The following is a 19262-nucleotide window of genomic DNA, read 5'->3' as shown; positions in this document are numbered from 1 at the left end:
GCTCATACCTGTAATCTCAGCACTTTGGGAGGTCGAGGCGGGTGGATCACTTGAGGTCAGGAGATCGAGACCATCCTGGCCAACATGGTGAAACCCCGTCTCTACTAACAATACAAAAACTAGCTGGGCGTGGTGGCACATGCCTGTGGTCCCAGCTACTCTGGAGGCAGAGGCATGAGAATCGCTTGAACCCGGTGGAGGTGGAGTTTGCAGTAAGCCGAGATGGCACTACTGCATTCCTGCCTGGGTGACACAGCGAGACTCTGTCTCCAAAAAAAAAAAAAGGCCGGGTGCAGTGGTTCACGCCTGTAATCCCAGCACTTTGGGAGGCCGACCGAGGTTGGCGGATCAGGAGGTCAGGAGATTGAGACCACAACACGGTGAAACCCCGTCCCTACTAAAAATACAAAAAATTAGCCAGGTGTGGAGGCCTGCGTCTGTAGTCCCAGCTACTCGGGAGGTTGAAGCAGGAGAATCGCTTGAACCCGGGAGGTGGAGGTTGCAGCAAGCTGAGATCGTGCCACTGCACTCCAGCCAGGGTTACAGAACGAGACTCCGAGACTCCGTCTCAAAAATAAATAACTAAAGAAAATCAGATTATAGGGATGATCGCACAACTCGATAGATGTATTATTAAAAACTACTGCTTTGTATATTTTAAGCAGGTGAACTTTATGGTATGTAAGTTATATCTCAATAAAACTCTTAAAAATCCAGCTTGGGATATATTAGTTTTCCTAAATATTCTTGAGTTCTCTTAACGCTGTTCTGCTGTCCTGGGAGTGAAGGGGTGTCTCAACAGATTCTAGCGGATGTCAGAAACCTCAGCGTTCGAGAATGAAAGGTAGAAGAGGCGGACGGGGATAGATCGTTGTCAGAGCATTATTTTCTCCCTGTAGTTTCGCCCGGAGTTTCGCCACGCCTTCGTTCGTTTCCTAGCAACCAGTTTCCTACCCTGGCAATTCCTGAAGGCTCACTCTTTTTCGTCACTTCTGCTCGGCGACAGGAAGTGAGGTCAGACCGGCTGCTTTCCCGGGAGTTCGGCGTTTGCAGCGGCTGTAGCAGCTCAAGTATAGTGTTTTCCTGGGACTGGCGGTCTCCACTTCTCTCCCGGGTTCCATCTCCCCCAGCCCGGTGGTGAGGCCCTCGAGGAGGGCTCGGAAGGGTGTAGCGCTCCGCGCTAGAGGAAGACGAGGCCCAGGAACGCATGGCCCCCAGGGCAGGTTAGGGGGCTGGAAGGGGCAAATCCCGGGGTAACTGTGGAAACTCTTTAGCGTGGCTTCTTCTCCCTGCTGAGACCCCCGAGAGCTTTCCCAGTTCTCCTTCCAGGACCACCCGGGTTTCTGAAGAGCGGGACTTTTCTGCGCCCCTCCCCCAACAGCCCATCTCCTGCCTATGAAGAAAGACCCTTCGTAGAGATAGCTTCCCCGCTGCTGACGCGCTTTCCCGTCCCGTCCTCGAAGTAGTCCACTATGACCTCGTTGTGAAGCCTCTGAACGATTTTTGACACTTTCTCGAGGCCTAGGGTAAATGTTTATGTGTGCTTAAGGTCGTGTGTGTGTATGTGTGGCATTTATTTCCTGCAAAACCTGAGTTAGCAAAACCCTGGGCTACGGTTACTAAGTGCGTATTTTGGTCTACATTTCTTTAACATCTGTGGCAAGGTTTCTTGTTTCAGACCAGGGAAGTTTGCACCTTGTTTTAGCTGGGTGAGAGGGCACACTGGAATTAGGCAGAAAGTGTCCAGGAGTTAACTGAATTTTTAGATCTTAGTTTGACCATTTCAGGAATTCAGTGACCTATTTGTATTAGATGACTCCTAGTCAGACATTTTTCTTTTTTTCTTTTTTCTTTTGAGACGGACGGAGTCTCGCTCTGTTACCCAGGCTGGAGTGCGTGGCGAGATCTCCACTCACTGCAACCTCCGCGTCCTGGGTTCAAGCAATTCTCCTGCCTCAGCCTCACAAGTAGCTGGGATTACAGGCGCCCACTACCATGCCCGACTAATTTTTGTATTTTTAGTGGAGAGGGGGTTTAACCGTGTTGACCAGGCTCGTCTTGAACTCCTGACCTCGTGATCCGCCGGTCTCGGCCTCCCGAAGTGCTAGGATTACATGCGTGAGCCACCGCGCCCGGCCGGTTTTAAGTTTTTAATGTGTCTATGTCTTATTTCCAAGAAATTTACAGGTTCTTGAACAAGAACTATGTCGTATAGTAATTTTGTGATTCTCATAGCCCCAAGCACAGCATGGAATACATAGTAAAGGCTCATTAATACTTTAAATATCAGAAAATAACGTATTCTAACATTTTTGGCTTAAAGTTGAAGAGACCTATCTAAATATAGTTCAGCTCCTGGAAATGGCGATGCACAATAGCAGGATCTTTTTAGGTAAAATAACAAGGTCTTCTTAGAGAAAATAACATGGTCTTTTTAGATAAATGTGTGTGAAATTTAGAGACTGCCCAAAAGGCTAGGTACAGTGCTCTTAGTGGAAGAGAAATATGCTGCATCTGTCTTTTCGGAAGAGACCAAATAATGGAATAATGGTGTTTCACTGCTTCTTTGTTCCTTGTCTTTTTTCTTCATTTGTTTTTCTTTTATATAGGTATTGTATCCTAACCTTTCCGACCCCAGAGGTGCTTGCCATTATGGGAAATCAGCTTGCTGGCATTGCTCCCTCCCAGATCCTTTCGGTAGAGAGTTATTTTTCAGATATTCATGACTTTGAATATGATAAAAGCCTGGGGAGTACCCGGTTTTTTAAAGTTGCTCGAGCCAAGCACCGAGAAGGCCTGGTCGTTGTGAAGGTTTTTGCAATTCAAGATCCCACATTGCCTTTAACCAGCTATAAACAAGAGCTGGAGGAACTGAAAATCAGGCTTAATTCTGCACAGAACTGTCTACCTTTCCAAAAAGCATCAGAAAAAGCATCTGAGAAAGCAGCTATGCTCTTTAGGCAGTATGTGCGAGACAATCTCTATGATCGCATCAGTACCCGTCCATTCTTGAATAACATTGAGAAGCGCTGGATTGCTTTCCAGATCCTGACAGCTGTGGACCAAGCACACAAATCTGGAGTTCGTCATGGAGACATCAAGACTGAGAATGTGATGGTCACCAGTTGGAATTGGGTTCTTCTAACTGATTTTGCCAGTTTTAAGCCCACTTATCTTCCAGAAGACAACCCGGCAGATTTCAATTATTTCTTTGACACATCACGGAGGAGAACTTGTTATATTGCTCCTGAACGTTTTGTTGATGGTGGGATGTTTGCCACTGAGTTAGAATATATGAGAGATCCTTCAACTCCACTTGTAGACTTAAATAGCAATCAGAGAACAAGAGGAGAGTTGAAGAGAGCAATGGACATCTTTTCAGCAGGTATTTGAGTGGGTCACATTTGCTAAAGGAGCATGTGTTTATCTTTTAACTATTAATCAGAAATGTAGCTTTTTTTAGTCACCAGATATTGAAAAGTTAATGTCTTGGTTTGTCCTCAGACACTATTTCAATTAGAGGCAGCATTCCTGCATTGGATATGTTTAAGTGCCTAGGAAATGCAAACAGCAGTTTGTTTACACAAACAGATAAACATATTTGCTTGCCTACTTTTTTTGTATGTGTCAGGCACTGTCCTAAGTGCTAGGGACATTGATGGATAATATATTTTCATAATGCTTCCATTTTAAAGTGACCATGGATATTGCAAAAGGACATTTCAATGCAGTGTTGTTTACTGTGGTGGTAATAAGCATCGAGTGCTACTATATGAACACATAGATACTTAAATTAGTCCTCATGGTGGTGATGAGTCAAGAGGTGGGATCAAGAAAGGCCTCTTTAATAGAAAGATGATACTTACATTGAAACCTGAAAGTTGATTGGGAGTTAACTTTCGTAGAGTAGTTTGTTTCAGACAGAGGATGTTGCCTACACAAAAGCTTAAAAACCAGAACATGATGCACTGATGTGTTTTCTGGAACACAGAATGTGAATTAAGCAAGGCCCAAACTCAGGCCAGATCATAAACGGTCTGGCCTGACTGTAGCATGGAGAGTGAATTTTGCAGGGAAGCGACACAGAAGACAGGAAAACAAGTTAGGAGAAAACTGCCACAGTCCAGGTAAGATGATTGTGACTGGCTCAAGGTTGTGGCAGAGTTGGAAGGAGTGGAGAGAAGTGGTAATGCTTAAGAGATTATTAGTAGATAGAATTGTTAGGATTCTGTCATTGGAAGATGAAGTCATAGGAACTTCTCCCCGCCCACCAAACTGAGTGGATGGTGATGCTGGTCCCTGAGACAAGGAGACAGGAGGAGGAACAGGTAAGGTTGGGAAGATAATGAGGTCTGTTTTAGATATGTTAAGTTTGAGATTCTGCCAAGTATTCAGGAGAAGATGTACAACATGTATTTGGTTATATTTTTATTTATTTTTAATTTATTACTATGTTTTAGAGATAGGATCTCACATTGTTGCCTAGGCTGGAGCGCAGTGGTGCAGTCGTAGCTCACTTCGGCCTTCAACTCCAAAGATCCTCTTGCCTCAGCTTTCTGCGTGTAGTCAGGACTACAGGCGCACACCACCACACCCAGTTGATATTTTTTAAAACATTTTTGGTAGAGACTGTATTTTACTGTGTTGCCCAGAATGTTCCTGAATGCCTGAGCTCAAGCTGTCATCCCACCTCAACCTTCCAAAGTGTTGAGATTACAGGCATGAACTACCACACCTAGCCCAGCAATTGGTTATAAATTTTTGGGCATAGAAATCTGGGATAGAGACGGAGATTTGGGAGTTATCAGGAAATAGGTAGAAATTGTAGCCAGGAAAAGTTTGTACAGAAGTGATTCTTAAGCTTTTTTGGACTCCCTTAAAAAATTTAATGAAATAGTGAACTCATTCCCTGGAAAAATGTACCATGCATTCATTCCTATATATTATTTCACATACACAGACCACATGAAACTGAGCTATGGATTCCAGATTATTTAAGAATTTATGGGATAGAGAGGAAGGAGAAGTGTGTTGAGGGTGGTACTCTGAGGAACTTCGAAAGAAATCTGGCATCAGTGCCATTTTTGGTAAATTTTGTGATAGTTTGGCTTAATTTTTTTCTCGCTTGTGGGTTTTATTGCCATTGCTTTTGGTGTTTTAGTCATGAAGTCCTTGCCCATGCCTATGGCCTGAATGGTATTGCCTAGGTTTTCAGGCCATGCCTATGGCCTGAATGGTATTGCCTAGGTTTTCTTCTAGGGTTTTTGTGGTTTTAGGTCTAGCATTTAAGTCTTTAATCCATCTTGAATTAATTTTTGTATAAGGTGTAAGGAAGGGATCTAGTTTCAGCTTTCTACATATGGCTAGCCAGTTTTCCCAGCACCATTTACTAAATAGGCAATCCTTTCCCCATTTCTTGTTTTTGTCAGGTTTGTCAAAGACCAGGTGGTTGTAGATGTGTGGTATTGTTTCTGAGGGCTCTGTTCTGTTCCATTGATCTATATCTCTGTTTTGGTACCAGTACCATGCTGTTTTGGTTACCATGCTGCCTTGTAGTATAGTTTGAAGTCAGGTAGCGTGATGCCTCCAGCTTTGTTCTTTTGGCTTAGGATTGTCTTGGCAATGTGGGCTCTTTTTTGGTTCCATATGAAGTTTAAAGTAGGTTTTTCCGATTCTGTGAAGAAAGTCATTGGTAGCTTGATGGGGATGGCATTGAATCTATAAATTACTCTGGGCAGTATGGCCGTTTTTCACGTTATGGATTCTTCGTATCCATGAGAATGGAATGTTCTTCCATTTGTTTGTGTCCTCTTTTATTTCATTGAGCAGTGGTTTGTAGTTCTTGAAGAGGTCTTTCGCATCCCTTGTAAGTTGGATTCCTAGATATTTTATTCTCTTTGAAGCAATTGTGAATGGGAGTTCACTCATAATTTGGCTCCCTGTGTGTCTGTTATTGGTGTATAGGAATGCTTGTGATTTTTGCACATTGATTTTGTATCCTGAGACTTTGCTGAAGTTGCTTATCAGCTTAAGGAGATTTTGGGCTGAGACGATGGGATTTTCTAAATATACAATCATGTCATCTGCCAACAGGGACAATTTGACTTCCTCTTTTCCTAATTGAATACCCTTTATTTCTTTCTCCTGCCTGATTGCCCTGGCCAGAACTTCCAACACTATGTTGAATAGGAGTGGTGAGAGAGGGCATCCCTGTCTAGTGGCAGTTTTCAAAGGGAATGCTTCCAGTTTTTGCCCATTGAGTATGATATTGGCTGTGGGTCTGTCCTAAATAACTCTTATTATTTTGAGATACATCCCATCAATACCTAGTTTATTGAGAGTTTTTAGCATGAAGGGCTGTTGAATTTTGTTGAAGGCCTTTTCTGCATCTATTGAGATAATCATGTGCTTTTTGTTTTTGGTTCTGTTTATATGATGGATTATGTTTATTGATTTGCGTATGTTGAACCAGCCTTGCATCCAGGGATGAAGCCAACTTGATCGTGGTGGATAAGCTTTTTGATGTGCTGCTGGATTCGGTTTGCCATTATTTTATTAAGGATTTTTGCATCGATGTTCATCAGGGATATTGGTCTAAAATTCTCTTTTTGTTGTGTCTCTGCCAGGCTTTGTTATCAGGATGATGCTGGCCTCATAAAATGAGTTAGGGAGGATTCCTTTTTTCCTATTGATTGGAATAGTTTCAGAAGAAATGGTACCAGCTCCTCTTTATACCTCTGGTAGAATTCGGCTGTGAATCCCTCTGGTCCTGGACGTTTTTTGGTTGGTAGGCTATTAATCATTGCCTCAATTTCAGAGCCTGTTATTGGTCTATTCAGGGATTCAGCTTCTTCCTAGTTTAGTCTTAAGAGGGTGTATGTGTCCAGGAATTTATGCATTTCTTCTAGATTTTCTAGTTTACTTTCATAGAGGTGTTTGTAGTATTCTCTGATGGTATTTTGTATTTCTGTGGGATCGGTGGTGATATCCCCTTTGTCATTTTTTATTGCGTCTTGATTCTTCTCTCTTTTCTTCTTTGCTAGTGTTGCTAGCGGTCTATCAATTTTGTTGATCTTTTCAAAAAACCAGCTCCTGGATTCATTGATTTTTTGAAAGTTTTTTGTGTCGCTGTGTCCTTCAGTTCTGCTCTGATCTTAGTTATTTCCGGACTTCTGCTAGTATTTGAATGTGTTTGCTCTTGCTTCTCTAGTTCTTTTAATGGTGATGTTAGGGTGTCAATTTTAGATCTTTCCTGCTTTCTCTTGTGGGCATTTAGTGTAATAAATTTCCCCCTACACACTGCTTTAAATGTGTCCCAGAGATTCTGGTATGTTGTGTCTTTGTTCTCATTGGTTTCAAAGAACATCTTTATTTCTGCCTTCATTTCGTTGTGTACCCAGTAGTCATTCAGGAGCAGGTTGTTCGGTTTCCATGTAGTTGAGCGGTTTTGAGTGAGTTTCTTAATCCTGAGTTCTAGTTTGATTGCACTGTGGTCTGAAAGACAGTTTGTTATCATTTCTGTTCTTTTGCTCAGGAGTGCTTTACTTCCAACTACGTGGTCAGTTTTGGAATAAGTGCGATGTGCTGAGAAGAATGTATATTCTGTTGATTTGGTGTGGAGATTTCTGTAGATGTCTATTAGGTCTGCTTGGTGCAGAACTGATTTCAAGTCCTGGATATCCTTGTTAACTTTCTGTCTCGTTGATCTGTCTAATGTTGACAGTGGGGTGTTAAAGTCTCCCATTATTATTGTGTGGGAGTCCAAGTCTCTTTGTAGGTCTCTGAGGTCTTGCTTTATGAATCTGGGTACTCCTGTATTGGGTGCATATATATTTAGGATAGTTAGCTCTTCTTGTTGAATTGATCCCTAATGGCCCTCTTTGTCTCTTTTGATCTTCGTTGGTTTAAAGTCTGTTTTATGAGACACTAGGATTGCAACCCCTGCTTTTTTTGTTTTACATTTGCTTGGTGGATCTTCCTCCATCCCTTTATTTTGAGCCTATGTGTGTCTCTGCATGTGAGATGGGTCTCCTGAATACAGCATACTGATGGGTCTTGACTCTATTCAATTTGCCAGTCTGTTTTCTTTTAATTGGAGCATTTAGTCCATTTACATTTAAGGTTAATATTGTTATGGGTGAATTTGATCCTGTCATTATGATGTTAGCTGGTTATCTTGCTCGTTAGTTGATGCAGTGTCTTCCTAGCATTGATGGTCTTTATGATTTGACATGTTTTTGCACTGGGTGGTAGTGATTGTTCCTTTCCATGTTTAGTGCTTCCTTCAGGAGCTCTTGTAAGGCAAGCCTGGTGGTGACAAAGTCTGTCAGCATTTGTTTATCTGTAAAGGATTTTATTTCTCCTTCACTTATGAAGCTTAGTTTGGCTGGATATGAAATTCTGGGTTGAAACTCTTTTCTTTAAGAATGTTGCATGTTGGCCCCCACTCTCTTCTGGTTGTAGAGTTTCTGCCAAGAGATCCACTGTTAGTCTGATGGGCTTCCCTTTGTGGGTAACCTGACCTTTCTCTCTGGCTTCCCTTAACATTTTTTCCTTCATTTCAACTTTGATGAATCTGACAATTGTGTGTCTTGGAGTTCCCCTTCTTGAGGAGTATCTTTGTGGAGTTCTTTGTATTTCCTGAATTTGAAAGTTGGCCTGCCTTGCTAGGTTGGGGAAGTTCTCCTGGATAATATCCTGAAGAGTGTTTTCCACCTTGGTTCCATTCTCCCCGTCACTTTCAGGTACACCAATCAGACGCAGATTTGGTCTTTTCACGTAGTCACATATTTCTTAGAGGCTTTGTTCGTTTCTTTTTACCCTTTTTCTCTAAACTTCTCTTCTCGCTTCATTTCATTCATTTGATCTTCAATCACTGATACCCTTTCTTCCACTTGATCAAATTGGCTAGTGAAGCTTATGCATGCATCACGTAGTTCTCGTGTCATGGTTTTCAGCTCCATTAGGTCATTTAAGGTCTTCCATACACTGTTTATTCTAGTTAGCCATTCGTCTAATCTTTTTTCAAGGTTTTTAGCTTCTTTGTGATGGGTTCAAACATCCTCCTTTAGCTTGGAGAAGTTTGTTATTACGGATCATCTGAAGCCTTCTTCTCTCAACTTGTCAACGTCATTCTCCGTCCAGCTTTGTTCCATTGCTGGAGAGGAGCTGCGTTCCTTTGGAGGAGAAGATGCACTCTAATTTTTAGAATTTTCAGCTTTTCTGCTCTGTTTTGTCCCCATCTTTGTGGTTTTACCTACCTTTGGTTTTTGATAATGGTGACATACAGATGGAGTTTTGGTGTGGATGTCCTTTCTGTTTGTTAGTTTTCCTTCTAACAGTCAGGACCCTCAGCTGCAGGTCTGTTGGAGTTTGCTGGAGGTCCACTCCAGGCCCTGTTTGCCTGGGTATCACCAGCGGAGGCTGCAGAACAGCAGATGTTGCTGCCTGATCCTTCCTCTGGAAGCTTCATCTCAGAGGGGCACCTGGCTGTATGAGGTGTCAGTCGGCCCCTACTGGAAGGTATCTGCAAATTAGGCTACTTGGGGGTCAGGGACCCACTTGAGGAGGCAGTCTGTCCATTCTCAGATCTCAAACTCCGTGCTGGGAGAACCCCTACTCTCTTCAAAGCTGTCTTAGAGGGACATTTAAGTCTGCAGAAGTTTCTGCTGCCTTTTGTTCAGCTATGCCCTGCCCCTCTAGAGGTGGAGTCTACAGAGGCAGGCAGGCCTCCTTGAGGTACGGTGGGCTCCACCCAGTTTGAGCTTCCCAGCCACTTTGTTTACCTACTCAAGCCTCAGCAATGGCGGATGCCCCTCCCCCAGCCTCGCTGCGGCCTTGCAGTTCCATATCAGACTGCTGTGCTGGCAGTGAGCGAGGCTCCATGGGCATGGGACTCTCCGAGCCAGGCGTGGGATATAATCTCCTGGTGTGCTGTTTGCTAAGACCCTTGGAAAAGGGCAGTATTAGGGTGGGAGTGTCCCGATTTTCCAGGTACTGTCTATCACGGCTTCCCTTGGCTAGGAAAGGGAATTCCCTGATCCCTTGTGCTTCCGGGTGAGGCAGTGCCCCACCCTGCTTTGGCTCTTGCTCTGTGGGCTGCACCCACTGTCTGACAAGCCCCAGTGAGATGAACCCAGTACCTTAGTTGGAAATGCAGAAATCACCCGTCTTCTGCGTTGCCCATGCTGGGAGATGTAGACTGGAGCTGTTCCTATTCAGCAATCTTGGAACCTTCCCCTGCCTTCAGTGTTTCGTAAGATGAGGTATAGTCTGTTACAAAACACAATATAGTTAATGCCTACGGTAATTTTAACATTGATACAGTAATTACACTTCTTATTCTAATTTTGTATTTGACCCAATCATGTCTCTTATAGCATTTTGCCTGCTTCAGGGCAGGACCTTGTTTAGGGTCAGATATTACATTTAGTTGTCATATCCTTTTAGCCTCCTTTAATATTTCTACAGCCTTTTTTTCTTTTTGTTATTATCACATTGCCATTTTTTGAAGAATGCCTCCCCCCACTTAATTTTTCAAAATCATTTTTATACTTGTTAGTTTGAATTATTGTAGAATCTAAGGAAGTTGCAAGAATAGTGAGGTATCCTTCACTCAGCTTTCCCCAATGATGACATGTTATGACTGTCGTACCATATCAGAATCAGTTGACATAGGTGCATTACTGTTAGAGTATAGACCTTATTCCGTTTTCACCAGCTTTTACATGCATTCTGTATGTCACCCGCTCCTTTGTTTTTTTGATAGGATGTTTCTCATTTTGAGTTTGTCTAATGTTTCCTCGTGATTAGATTTAGGTTATAACTTAGTAGGAATACTGCATACATGATGATGGATTTTCACAGGGTCACATCTTGAAACAAATGATGGTTGTTTGTGATGTTAATTTTAATCATCTGGTCAAAATCTTCCCAAATTTCTCCCCTCTGTAATTTTTTATTTTTTTAATCCCTTGTTAATAAGCAACCTGTGGGAAGAAATTTTAAGATGTGCAAATATGCCTGGTGTGGTGGCTCACACTTGTAATCCCAGCCTCCCACACTTGGGAGGCTGAGGTGGGCAGATTCTTGAGCCTGGGAGTTCAAGACCAGCCTGGACAATATGGTAAAACCCTGTCTCTAAAAAAAAATGCAAAAAATTTGTTGGGCGTGGTGGTGCATGCCTATAGTCTCAGCTACCCGGGAGGCTGAGGTGGGAGGATTTCCTGAGCCCAGGAGGTCCAGGCCACAGTGAACTGTGATCATACCACTGCACTCCAGGCTGGGTGACAGAGTGAGACCTTGTATCAAAAAACAAACAAAAAAAGGTGTGCAAATATCCTGCCCATCACTACAGTTTATCCCTTGGCATTTGGCATCCATTGATGATTCTTGCATGATTGAATTTTTACTATGATGGTTGCAAAAATTATTCTTTCACTCAAACACTTCCTCCACATTCAACAGTAGGACCTCAACATTCTGCTAGACTCAAGGATCCTCTGTTTCGCCCCATTTATTTATTTATTGGTATAGATGTTAATTCTTAATTTTTTCAATCATTTGTATTTATTACCTTAATTATATTGGTGCATCAGTTGTCTCAGATTTGGCCAGTGGTAGTAGGAGCCTTCTCAGGCTGATTCCCGTGTCCTTGTGACAGTCCTCATTATTATTATAATTTTTTTTTAAGCATCTACTGTGCCCTAGTGCTCAAACAAGCCATTAAGGAATCCTAATTCTTTTAGTGTATAGTGAACGATATTAGAAGCCTCTGTCTAGTGCTCATTGCTGTTAGATTGTCTTTGACACTTGACTCTTACAGCTGACATCGCCAGGCGGTATATGTAGTATGCGTGTGTTGTACTCTGCTTTTGTTGGATGGAGTGTTCTGTTGGTATCTGTTAGATCCAGTTGGTGTTTTTCCCTACTGTTTTTTCCCCACAGCACCAACTTCTAGATTCTATTTTATGTGCGTATGTTCCTCAACTTACAATGGAGTTACTTCCCAATAAACTGATTAGAAGTTGAAAATATAAGTGGAAAATGCATTTAATACACCTAACCTATTGAACTTCCCAGCTTACCCTATCTTAAACGTGCTCAGAAGCTTACTTACATTAGCTGGTTAATTTTAATTGTATTTTTTGGGTCCTCTGTTTCCTTGTTGCTTATGGTGTTTTTAATAGCTGCTTTTCGAAGTCCTTTATTCTAAAATGTGACACTATACAGAGAGAAATTAACAAATTTATTGAGTGTTTATTATGTGTTAGGAACTTAGTTGCTGGAGATTTTTCAATGAATAGAGAAAAGTAGAAAAATCCTTTCCTCATGTAAATTGTATTCTAATAGGCATGTAGACAAAAAGAAACATACAGACTGCCCTGACTTTGCAATGGTTCAGCTTATGATTTTTTGATTTTACCAAAATCAAAAGTGCAAAAGTGATACACATTCAGTTGAAATGTATTTGGAGCACCCATACAATCATTCTGTTTTTCACTTTCAGTTCAATATTAATAAATTACGTGAGAGAAATATCTCACATAATTTATTTACTTTATTGTGAAATAGCCTTTGAGTTAGATGTGTTTCCCCACATGTAGGCTAATGTAAGTGTTCTGAGCATGTTTAAGGTAGACTAAGCTGGAAAATTCAGGAGGTTACATGTATTAAATCCATTTATTTTTCTTTTCTTTTTCTTTCTTTTTTTTTTTTTTGGAGACAGAGTCCGGCTCTGTTGCCCAGACTGGAGTGCAGTGGCCCAGTCTCTGCTTACTGCAAACTCTGCCTCGCAGGTTCAAGTGATTCTCCTGTTTTAGCCTCCCAAATAGCTGGAATTACAAACGTGCACCACCACAGCTGGCTATTTTTTGTATTTTTAGTAGAGATAGGGTTTCACTGTGTTGGCCAGACTGGTCTTGAACTCCTGACCTCAAGTGATCTACCTGTCTTGGCCTCCCAAAGTGGTGGGATTACAGCCATGAGCCACTGTGCAATATTTTTTACTTTTCGTTGATTTATTGGGATGTAACCCCGTTGTAAATTGAGCAGCATCTGTACATAAAATATAACCTGGAAGTTGGTGCTGTGGGGGAAAAACAGTAAGGAAAGAGAAAAAGAGAAAAGGGAATGTGTCTGGTGAGGGGTGTGGGGGTAGTTGTGGAAGCGGGGCCTGCAATTTTAAATGGGCAATCAAGAAAGGCCTTACTGCTGAGTGACATTTGAGCACCTGAAGATCTGAAGGAGGTGGAGGTACTTGGGGGAAATAGCATTCTAGGTAGAGGGACTAGCAAATGCATAGGCTGTGAATTGAGGTTATTTAAGGATCTCTTTAAACTTGTTAAATGCCTGTCATGTAATGATTCAGTGAAACTGTTGTCCTTTTGGAAATGTGGGTACTTTATAAATTTCTGGTTTGAAGATTATGTAAGTGCAAAACGAGAGCTCTCTCTCTTTTCCTCTCCCTAATCTTACAGCTACACTTTTTAGCATTTCACATATTATGTTCGTTCACTGATTTATTTTCTGTCTTCCTTCCTAGAATGAAAGCTGCATGAGGGCAAGGATTTTTATCTGCTTTATGTACTACCTGTGCCTAGGGTATAGTGGTCACCTAATAACTTTTTGTTTTATGATGAATAAATGATTTGTCAGATATGACTTTGTAGTAGTAGTTCCTTATGAATTTAATGTCTATAAGTCCATACTTAAATAAAAGTTTCTTGTTTTATCACTCTATATGTAAATTGTATATATTACATGTATACTTTTATTTATTTATTTTATTTTATTTTATTTTTTTGAGATGGAGTCTTGCTCTGTCATCCAGGCTGGAGTGCAGTGTCATGATCTCAGCTCACTGCAGCCTACCTCTACCTACTTCTACTTCCTGGGTTTAAGTGATTCTTGTGCCTCAGCCTCCCAGGTAGCTGGGACCACAGCTATGTGCCACCATGCCCGGTTAATTTTTGTATTTTTGGTAGAGATGCGGTTTCATCGTGTTGACCAGGCTGGTCTCGAACTCCTGATCTTAGATGATCTGCTGACCTTGGCCTCCCAAAGTGCTGGAAGTACAGGTGTGAGCCACCATGTCTGGTTTATACATTCATTTAAAATTACAGAACTGGGGAAGTATTTAACTTTTTTTAAGAGAGAGAAAAATTGTATGGCTCTTTTTTGACTTTATGCTTTAGAAACCAGTGTTCAGGCAATAGACATTTTCCCTGTCAGCTTGATTGTAGTTGTATGTTGCATCAACATTTTAAATTTCATTTACTTTGGGGTTTTTGCATTTTGGGTTTTATGAACTGTCTGAGTTCTCAATCTATATTGCATGATATTTTTCATCTCTTTTCTAACAGAATTATACCTGCTATTTTTCAGGTTGTGTGATAGCTGAGCTTTTTACAGAAGGTGTACCATTATTTGATCTCTCTCAACTTTTGGCTTATAGAAATGGACATTTTTTCCCTGAACAAGTGCTAAATAAAATTGAAGATCGCAGTATCAGAGAATTGGTAACTATGCTACAAATATTTGCCATAAAGTTTTTAATAGGCTCTTGTTCCCACTTTTGCTTTAATCAGATTTCTGGAATGTTGTAAATTTGGAATAAAGCAGTAAAACACCATAGACTAATATAAACAGCTTTTTGTTACTACTTTGTTAGGGCAGAATGTACTGTTTTTTTCCCCTTCAGGCACAGAGCTCATTTGACTTAAAAAAAAAATCTATTTATTATCTGTTTTCCCACTATAATCTTCAGTGTGTGTTTTACAGATTTGGAAGGAGGTAAGGTGGTTTCTAGGGGTTGGAGAGGTTGTCCTGGATAGAGCTTGCTAGTAAGAAATGAAGAAGACAGACATTTAAAATGGAGGGGACAGGAAATGTCAACTTGAATATAATACAGCAATACAGGGCCATGCATATAGAAGCAAATAGCTTTGTATTAATATATGAAGCTGAGGGCAGTTCTGGAAAGGCAGCTACAGAAGCACAAATTAGTATAGCAGAATGGGTGTGAGGAGTCATATGGGGGACCACCTAAGCCACATAGCTACATTACTGTTTGAGGGCATCTTTTTTAAGTCATTTGTAGGGTAACTAATATTGTGGTGATGACTCTGAGTCATGGAAAAGATTGTGGTGTATTTAGAATATTCTTTAATTAGGTAGGAAGATATATAATACAGGGAGATCTATAATACATTTTAATTTCTCTTAAGTATGTCAAATATTAAAAACTAAGGTGCTTCAGAGGAAGCCAGTTTAGGCTGTATTTATTGAACAGTACACTGGATTAGGAGTTGGTGTAATGTTCTGTCTTTGGGTATGGCACATACTTCTTATGTTGCTTTGGTTGTGTAACTTCATGTCTTTGGGCATACATTTTCTTAACTGCGAAAGAAGTGAATTTGTTTAATCTTTAGGGCCTCATCCAAACTAAAAGCAATTCTAACTAGTTAACATTTTCTTTTAGTACATTTGATTCCCCCATGTTCACTACTAGGCTCTTATTTAAAATATAAACAGAAAGTTCAGAAAACTCAATACATTTTGTGATATTTTATTTAAATAATGACTGATACCCTATGAGTGTCCAGGAGACATTAAATTATGTTCTGTGCATTGAAAAATATTTATTTCCCTATGGTACTAGAAAACATAGGATAAATTCAAATTAGGTGTATCATTTCTAGTGTTTGCAGAATTTAACATCTCTTTGACACTATTTGAAAACTTTAAGCCACTGATTCCCCTATTGATTAGATCCTAGAGCTGTACTTAACCCACAGATTCCTTGGCACTTGTGGCAGTAAGGTTCTGAACCATAACTCAACCCTGGATATGTAAATGGATTTTAGGGGTTCTGTGATTCCTTCCAGAATTGTGTGGGTTTTTTAATGCAAAAATTGTGTGTATACATTTTTCTCTGGAGAAGATCCATTGCTTTCCTCAGATCCTTCATGGTATCTCCTACTCAGAAAAGTTTATAAGAATCTTTGAGTTGTGGACAGCAATATATTAGTCCCTATTTTAAGAAATGGGGAATACTGAGCCATGGTATAACCTCCTGTTTATGTGTCAGGGCCATCTGTAATATATTTGTATGTGATTTTTTGCTGCTTTCTAGGATGATGGAGTCACAAATCACTTAGCAGTCAGGTTCTGAAAGATCCTTTACATCGTATGTAAATTGCCTTCCATCTGCTTTACTTTTCTATTCTCAAATCTATTTTAATTCCTTTTCTTCCCTTGGTGTAGGTAACTCAGATGATTCACCGTGAGCCAGATAAACGTTTAGAGGCAGAAGATTACTTAAAACAGCAGCGTGGCAACGCCTTTCCTGAAATATTTTACACTTTCCTTCAGCCCTACATGGCCCAGTTTGCCAAGGAAACGTTTCTTTCTGCAGATGAGCGTGTTCTGGTTATACGGAAGGATTTGGGCAACATTATTCACAATCTCTGTGGACATGATCTGCCAGAAAAAGCCGAAGGAGAGCCTAAGGAAAATGGGCTGGTTATCTTGGTATCTGTTATAACATCCTGCCTACAGACCCTTAAATACTGTGATTCCAAATTAGCTGCTTTGGAACTTATTCTTCATTTGGCTCCAAGATTAAGTGTTGAAATTCTTTTGGATCGGATTACTCCATATCTTTTGCATTTCAGCAATGACTCGGTTCCTAGGGTGAGGGCCGAAGCCTTGAGGACACTGACCAAAGTTCTTGCTCTTGTCAAAGAGGTTCCTCGTAATGATATCAATATTTATCCGGAATACATTCTGCCGGGCATAGCCCACTTAGCCCAAGATGATGCTACTATCGTTAGACTAGCCTATGCTGGTAAGAGTTTGTTGTCCGAATATTAACCACTTAGATAATTTTTAAGTTAATGACTATAATACTGCTTGTTTTTCTGATTTGTTTGAGAATTCCAAGTATGAACTTTGCTCTTTGAACTGTTTGTGTACATTTTGGTGATAATTCTAGATACTGTGTTCCTGGGAATCAGTGTTTCTGTGTTCTCTCACTTTTGAAATAATCAGAATTATCAAGTGATGGAATTCTGTGATTTTCTTAGGAATATTGCATTCAACTTGGAATAAGACTAATGTTACTAATGTTTACAAGTATGCGCTTCTGATCTGGTATCTTCAGGCCTTTATGAAGTTTCTCTGATAAATATGGTTATTTGTCAGTTTTAGGATATAACAGTCTATTGCTGCTGAAAAAGATTAATTTTGCTGGATAATTTGATGTTGAAAGAACCTAGCATACTAACTTACTGAAGTTTAAGGTGGTTTTTCCAGTTACTGTACTGTTGTAGGATGTACATCTTCTTTGTGATGAGGTGGATGTGTTATACACACCTACCTGTTTTGCCTGTAAGTCTCACTCAAAATCAGGTGATACAGATTCATGTTTCTAGCTCCCCAAATTAATTCTGAGAGCTTATTTCTGCATGAGAAATACCACTGAATATATATAATATTGCTAAGTATAAATAATTTATTTCTATAATATAATCTGAAAGAAATTAGGGATTCTGTTTTGAAGTTTTTGTAAATAGTAGTACGGGTGTGGTGATGATACTGTTTTTTTTTTTTTTTTTTAAGAAACATAGTTCATTCTTAAACATAGTTCATTCTTAAACATAAAATAAACATAGTTCATTTTTTTTTTAAGAAACATAGTTCATTCATTTTATGATTTGTTTGTCATTATTTTAATGAAACATGGGAAAAATGGTCTTTGGACTCTGGTCTTATCTCTAGTCACACCCATAAGGTGATTGAGATTGTTAGGTGTTTTTATGTTTCCTCATACATATATTTTTATTTATGTTTATCTTTGCTTGTTTATTTATTTATGGTTTCTGTAACCATATAGGTATGAACTTCAGGCCCAGAAATCCAGGATTTCTCTAAGACACATCAAAGTTTATCATTTATAACAAAGCATAGTTGTAACTCACTTGGCAAATATAAATAAATGAACCAGATAAAATCAAATCAAATAAAAGTTTATCAGTTTTAAAAGCAAGCACTATCTTCTTTACCAGAATTTTATGATCCTACTTTTTGGTGCAGTGTATCTTAATCTGTTCTCAATTGTGTTAAACAGGTCATGTTCTGATGAAGTACCATATTAACATATTGACACTCAGTTACTAATAGCTATCACATAAAAATAATAGCTACTGTTTATTGAAAAATCTGCTCTAGGTTGTTGCAAGGGTTAGCTGCAACAACCTTGAGCATTAGATGTTATATTACCTTCATATGACGGGTGAGGAAATTGGGATTAGGAGAGACTAAATAACATGACCCAAATGTATCCGGTCTATTTCTCAGTTCTCAGAGCTCCTGTTCTAGACCTTGGTTTTCAAGCAATCCGGCTTTTCTTTGGTATTCTGGGTCTTTATGGTGAGAGTCCATGATAACTTAGGGTCAGTGTCAGCACCTTGCATTGTCATTTCTTCACGGCCCAGTATGTGATCATCCAGGCTGGAATGCAGTAGGGAGATCATGGTTCACTGCAGCCTTGACTTCCCAGGCTCAAGCCATCCTCTAAATGCAGCCCTGCAAACACTGTAGGAATGGGCCACCACGCCTGGCTAATTTGCGGTCTTTTAAAATAGAGCCAGTGTATTTGAATGTGTATGGTTAAATATAATTAAAATATATGTGTCAGTAATTATAAAAGTTTAAAATCAACATTTATTTCTTTACAGTATTTTTTAAATATCATAGATGCTGGTACAGATTTGTGTAAAGTGAACTTCCAAGTATGCTGTGGTTTATGGGGAAATAAGCATACATCTACTCACACTTTAGAGGTACCCAGGAAAGTAAGAGACTTTTCCTAATAAAAATTTGTTCATTAAAGTGGGGATACTCATCTAGAATTTTTGGCATATTATCAGGATATGGCCCAGAGTTTTTCCATCTTTAGGGTGAGCAGGCGTTATAGGGTATTAACATCTTGCTTACTTAGAGGTAAATTTTTATTCTGTTCAGAGCATTGTTGAACCTGGCAGGGGTGGGGAGTGAGACCCCAGGATGAAGGGAATAATTGTATTTGATTGACTCAAGGATCTCAACTGCCATAAGGTACATTTCGATTTCAGAGATGTTGGAAAGTAAGGAAAAAGTAAGGTTATTTTAAGTTTAAGTTAGTTAAACTTTATGTTCAGGGCTATTCACTGCTAAGAAGGAAAAGAGTACATTGACCGGTTATGGTCATATGTTAAGAA

General features: G+C 40.1%; 1 protein-coding gene across 8 annotated transcripts in view; it reads left to right on the top strand.

Annotated features, from left to right (window-relative positions):
- The first annotated feature begins 1011 nt into the window (after positions 1-1011).
- The window catches only part of PIK3R4 (phosphoinositide-3-kinase regulatory subunit 4), a 73312-nt gene continuing 55061 nt past the window's right edge, over positions 1012-19262 (top strand). For 6 of the 8 annotated variants that reach the window (XM_023207403.2, XM_023207404.1, XM_023207400.1 and 3 more), the window contains exons 1-4: positions 1012-1526; positions 2610-3385; positions 14386-14519; positions 16267-16849. In XM_023207403.2, the coding sequence (XP_023063171.1) occupies positions 2653-3385; positions 14386-14519; positions 16267-16849 (1450 nt within the window). In that variant the 5' untranslated portion in view covers positions 1012-1526; positions 2610-2652. The remainder of the gene's footprint in view (positions 1527-2609; positions 3386-14385; positions 14520-16266; positions 16850-19262) is intronic. The other 2 variants (XM_023207398.1, XM_023207399.1) reach the window with 2 other exon arrangements.

This window comes from Piliocolobus tephrosceles, chromosome 2 (genome assembly GCF_002776525.5).
Source record: "Piliocolobus tephrosceles isolate RC106 chromosome 2, ASM277652v3, whole genome shotgun sequence".
Classification (NCBI taxonomy): Eukaryota; Metazoa; Chordata; class Mammalia; order Primates; family Cercopithecidae; genus Piliocolobus; species Piliocolobus tephrosceles.
This window is presented reverse-complemented; position numbering and strand designations above follow the sequence as displayed.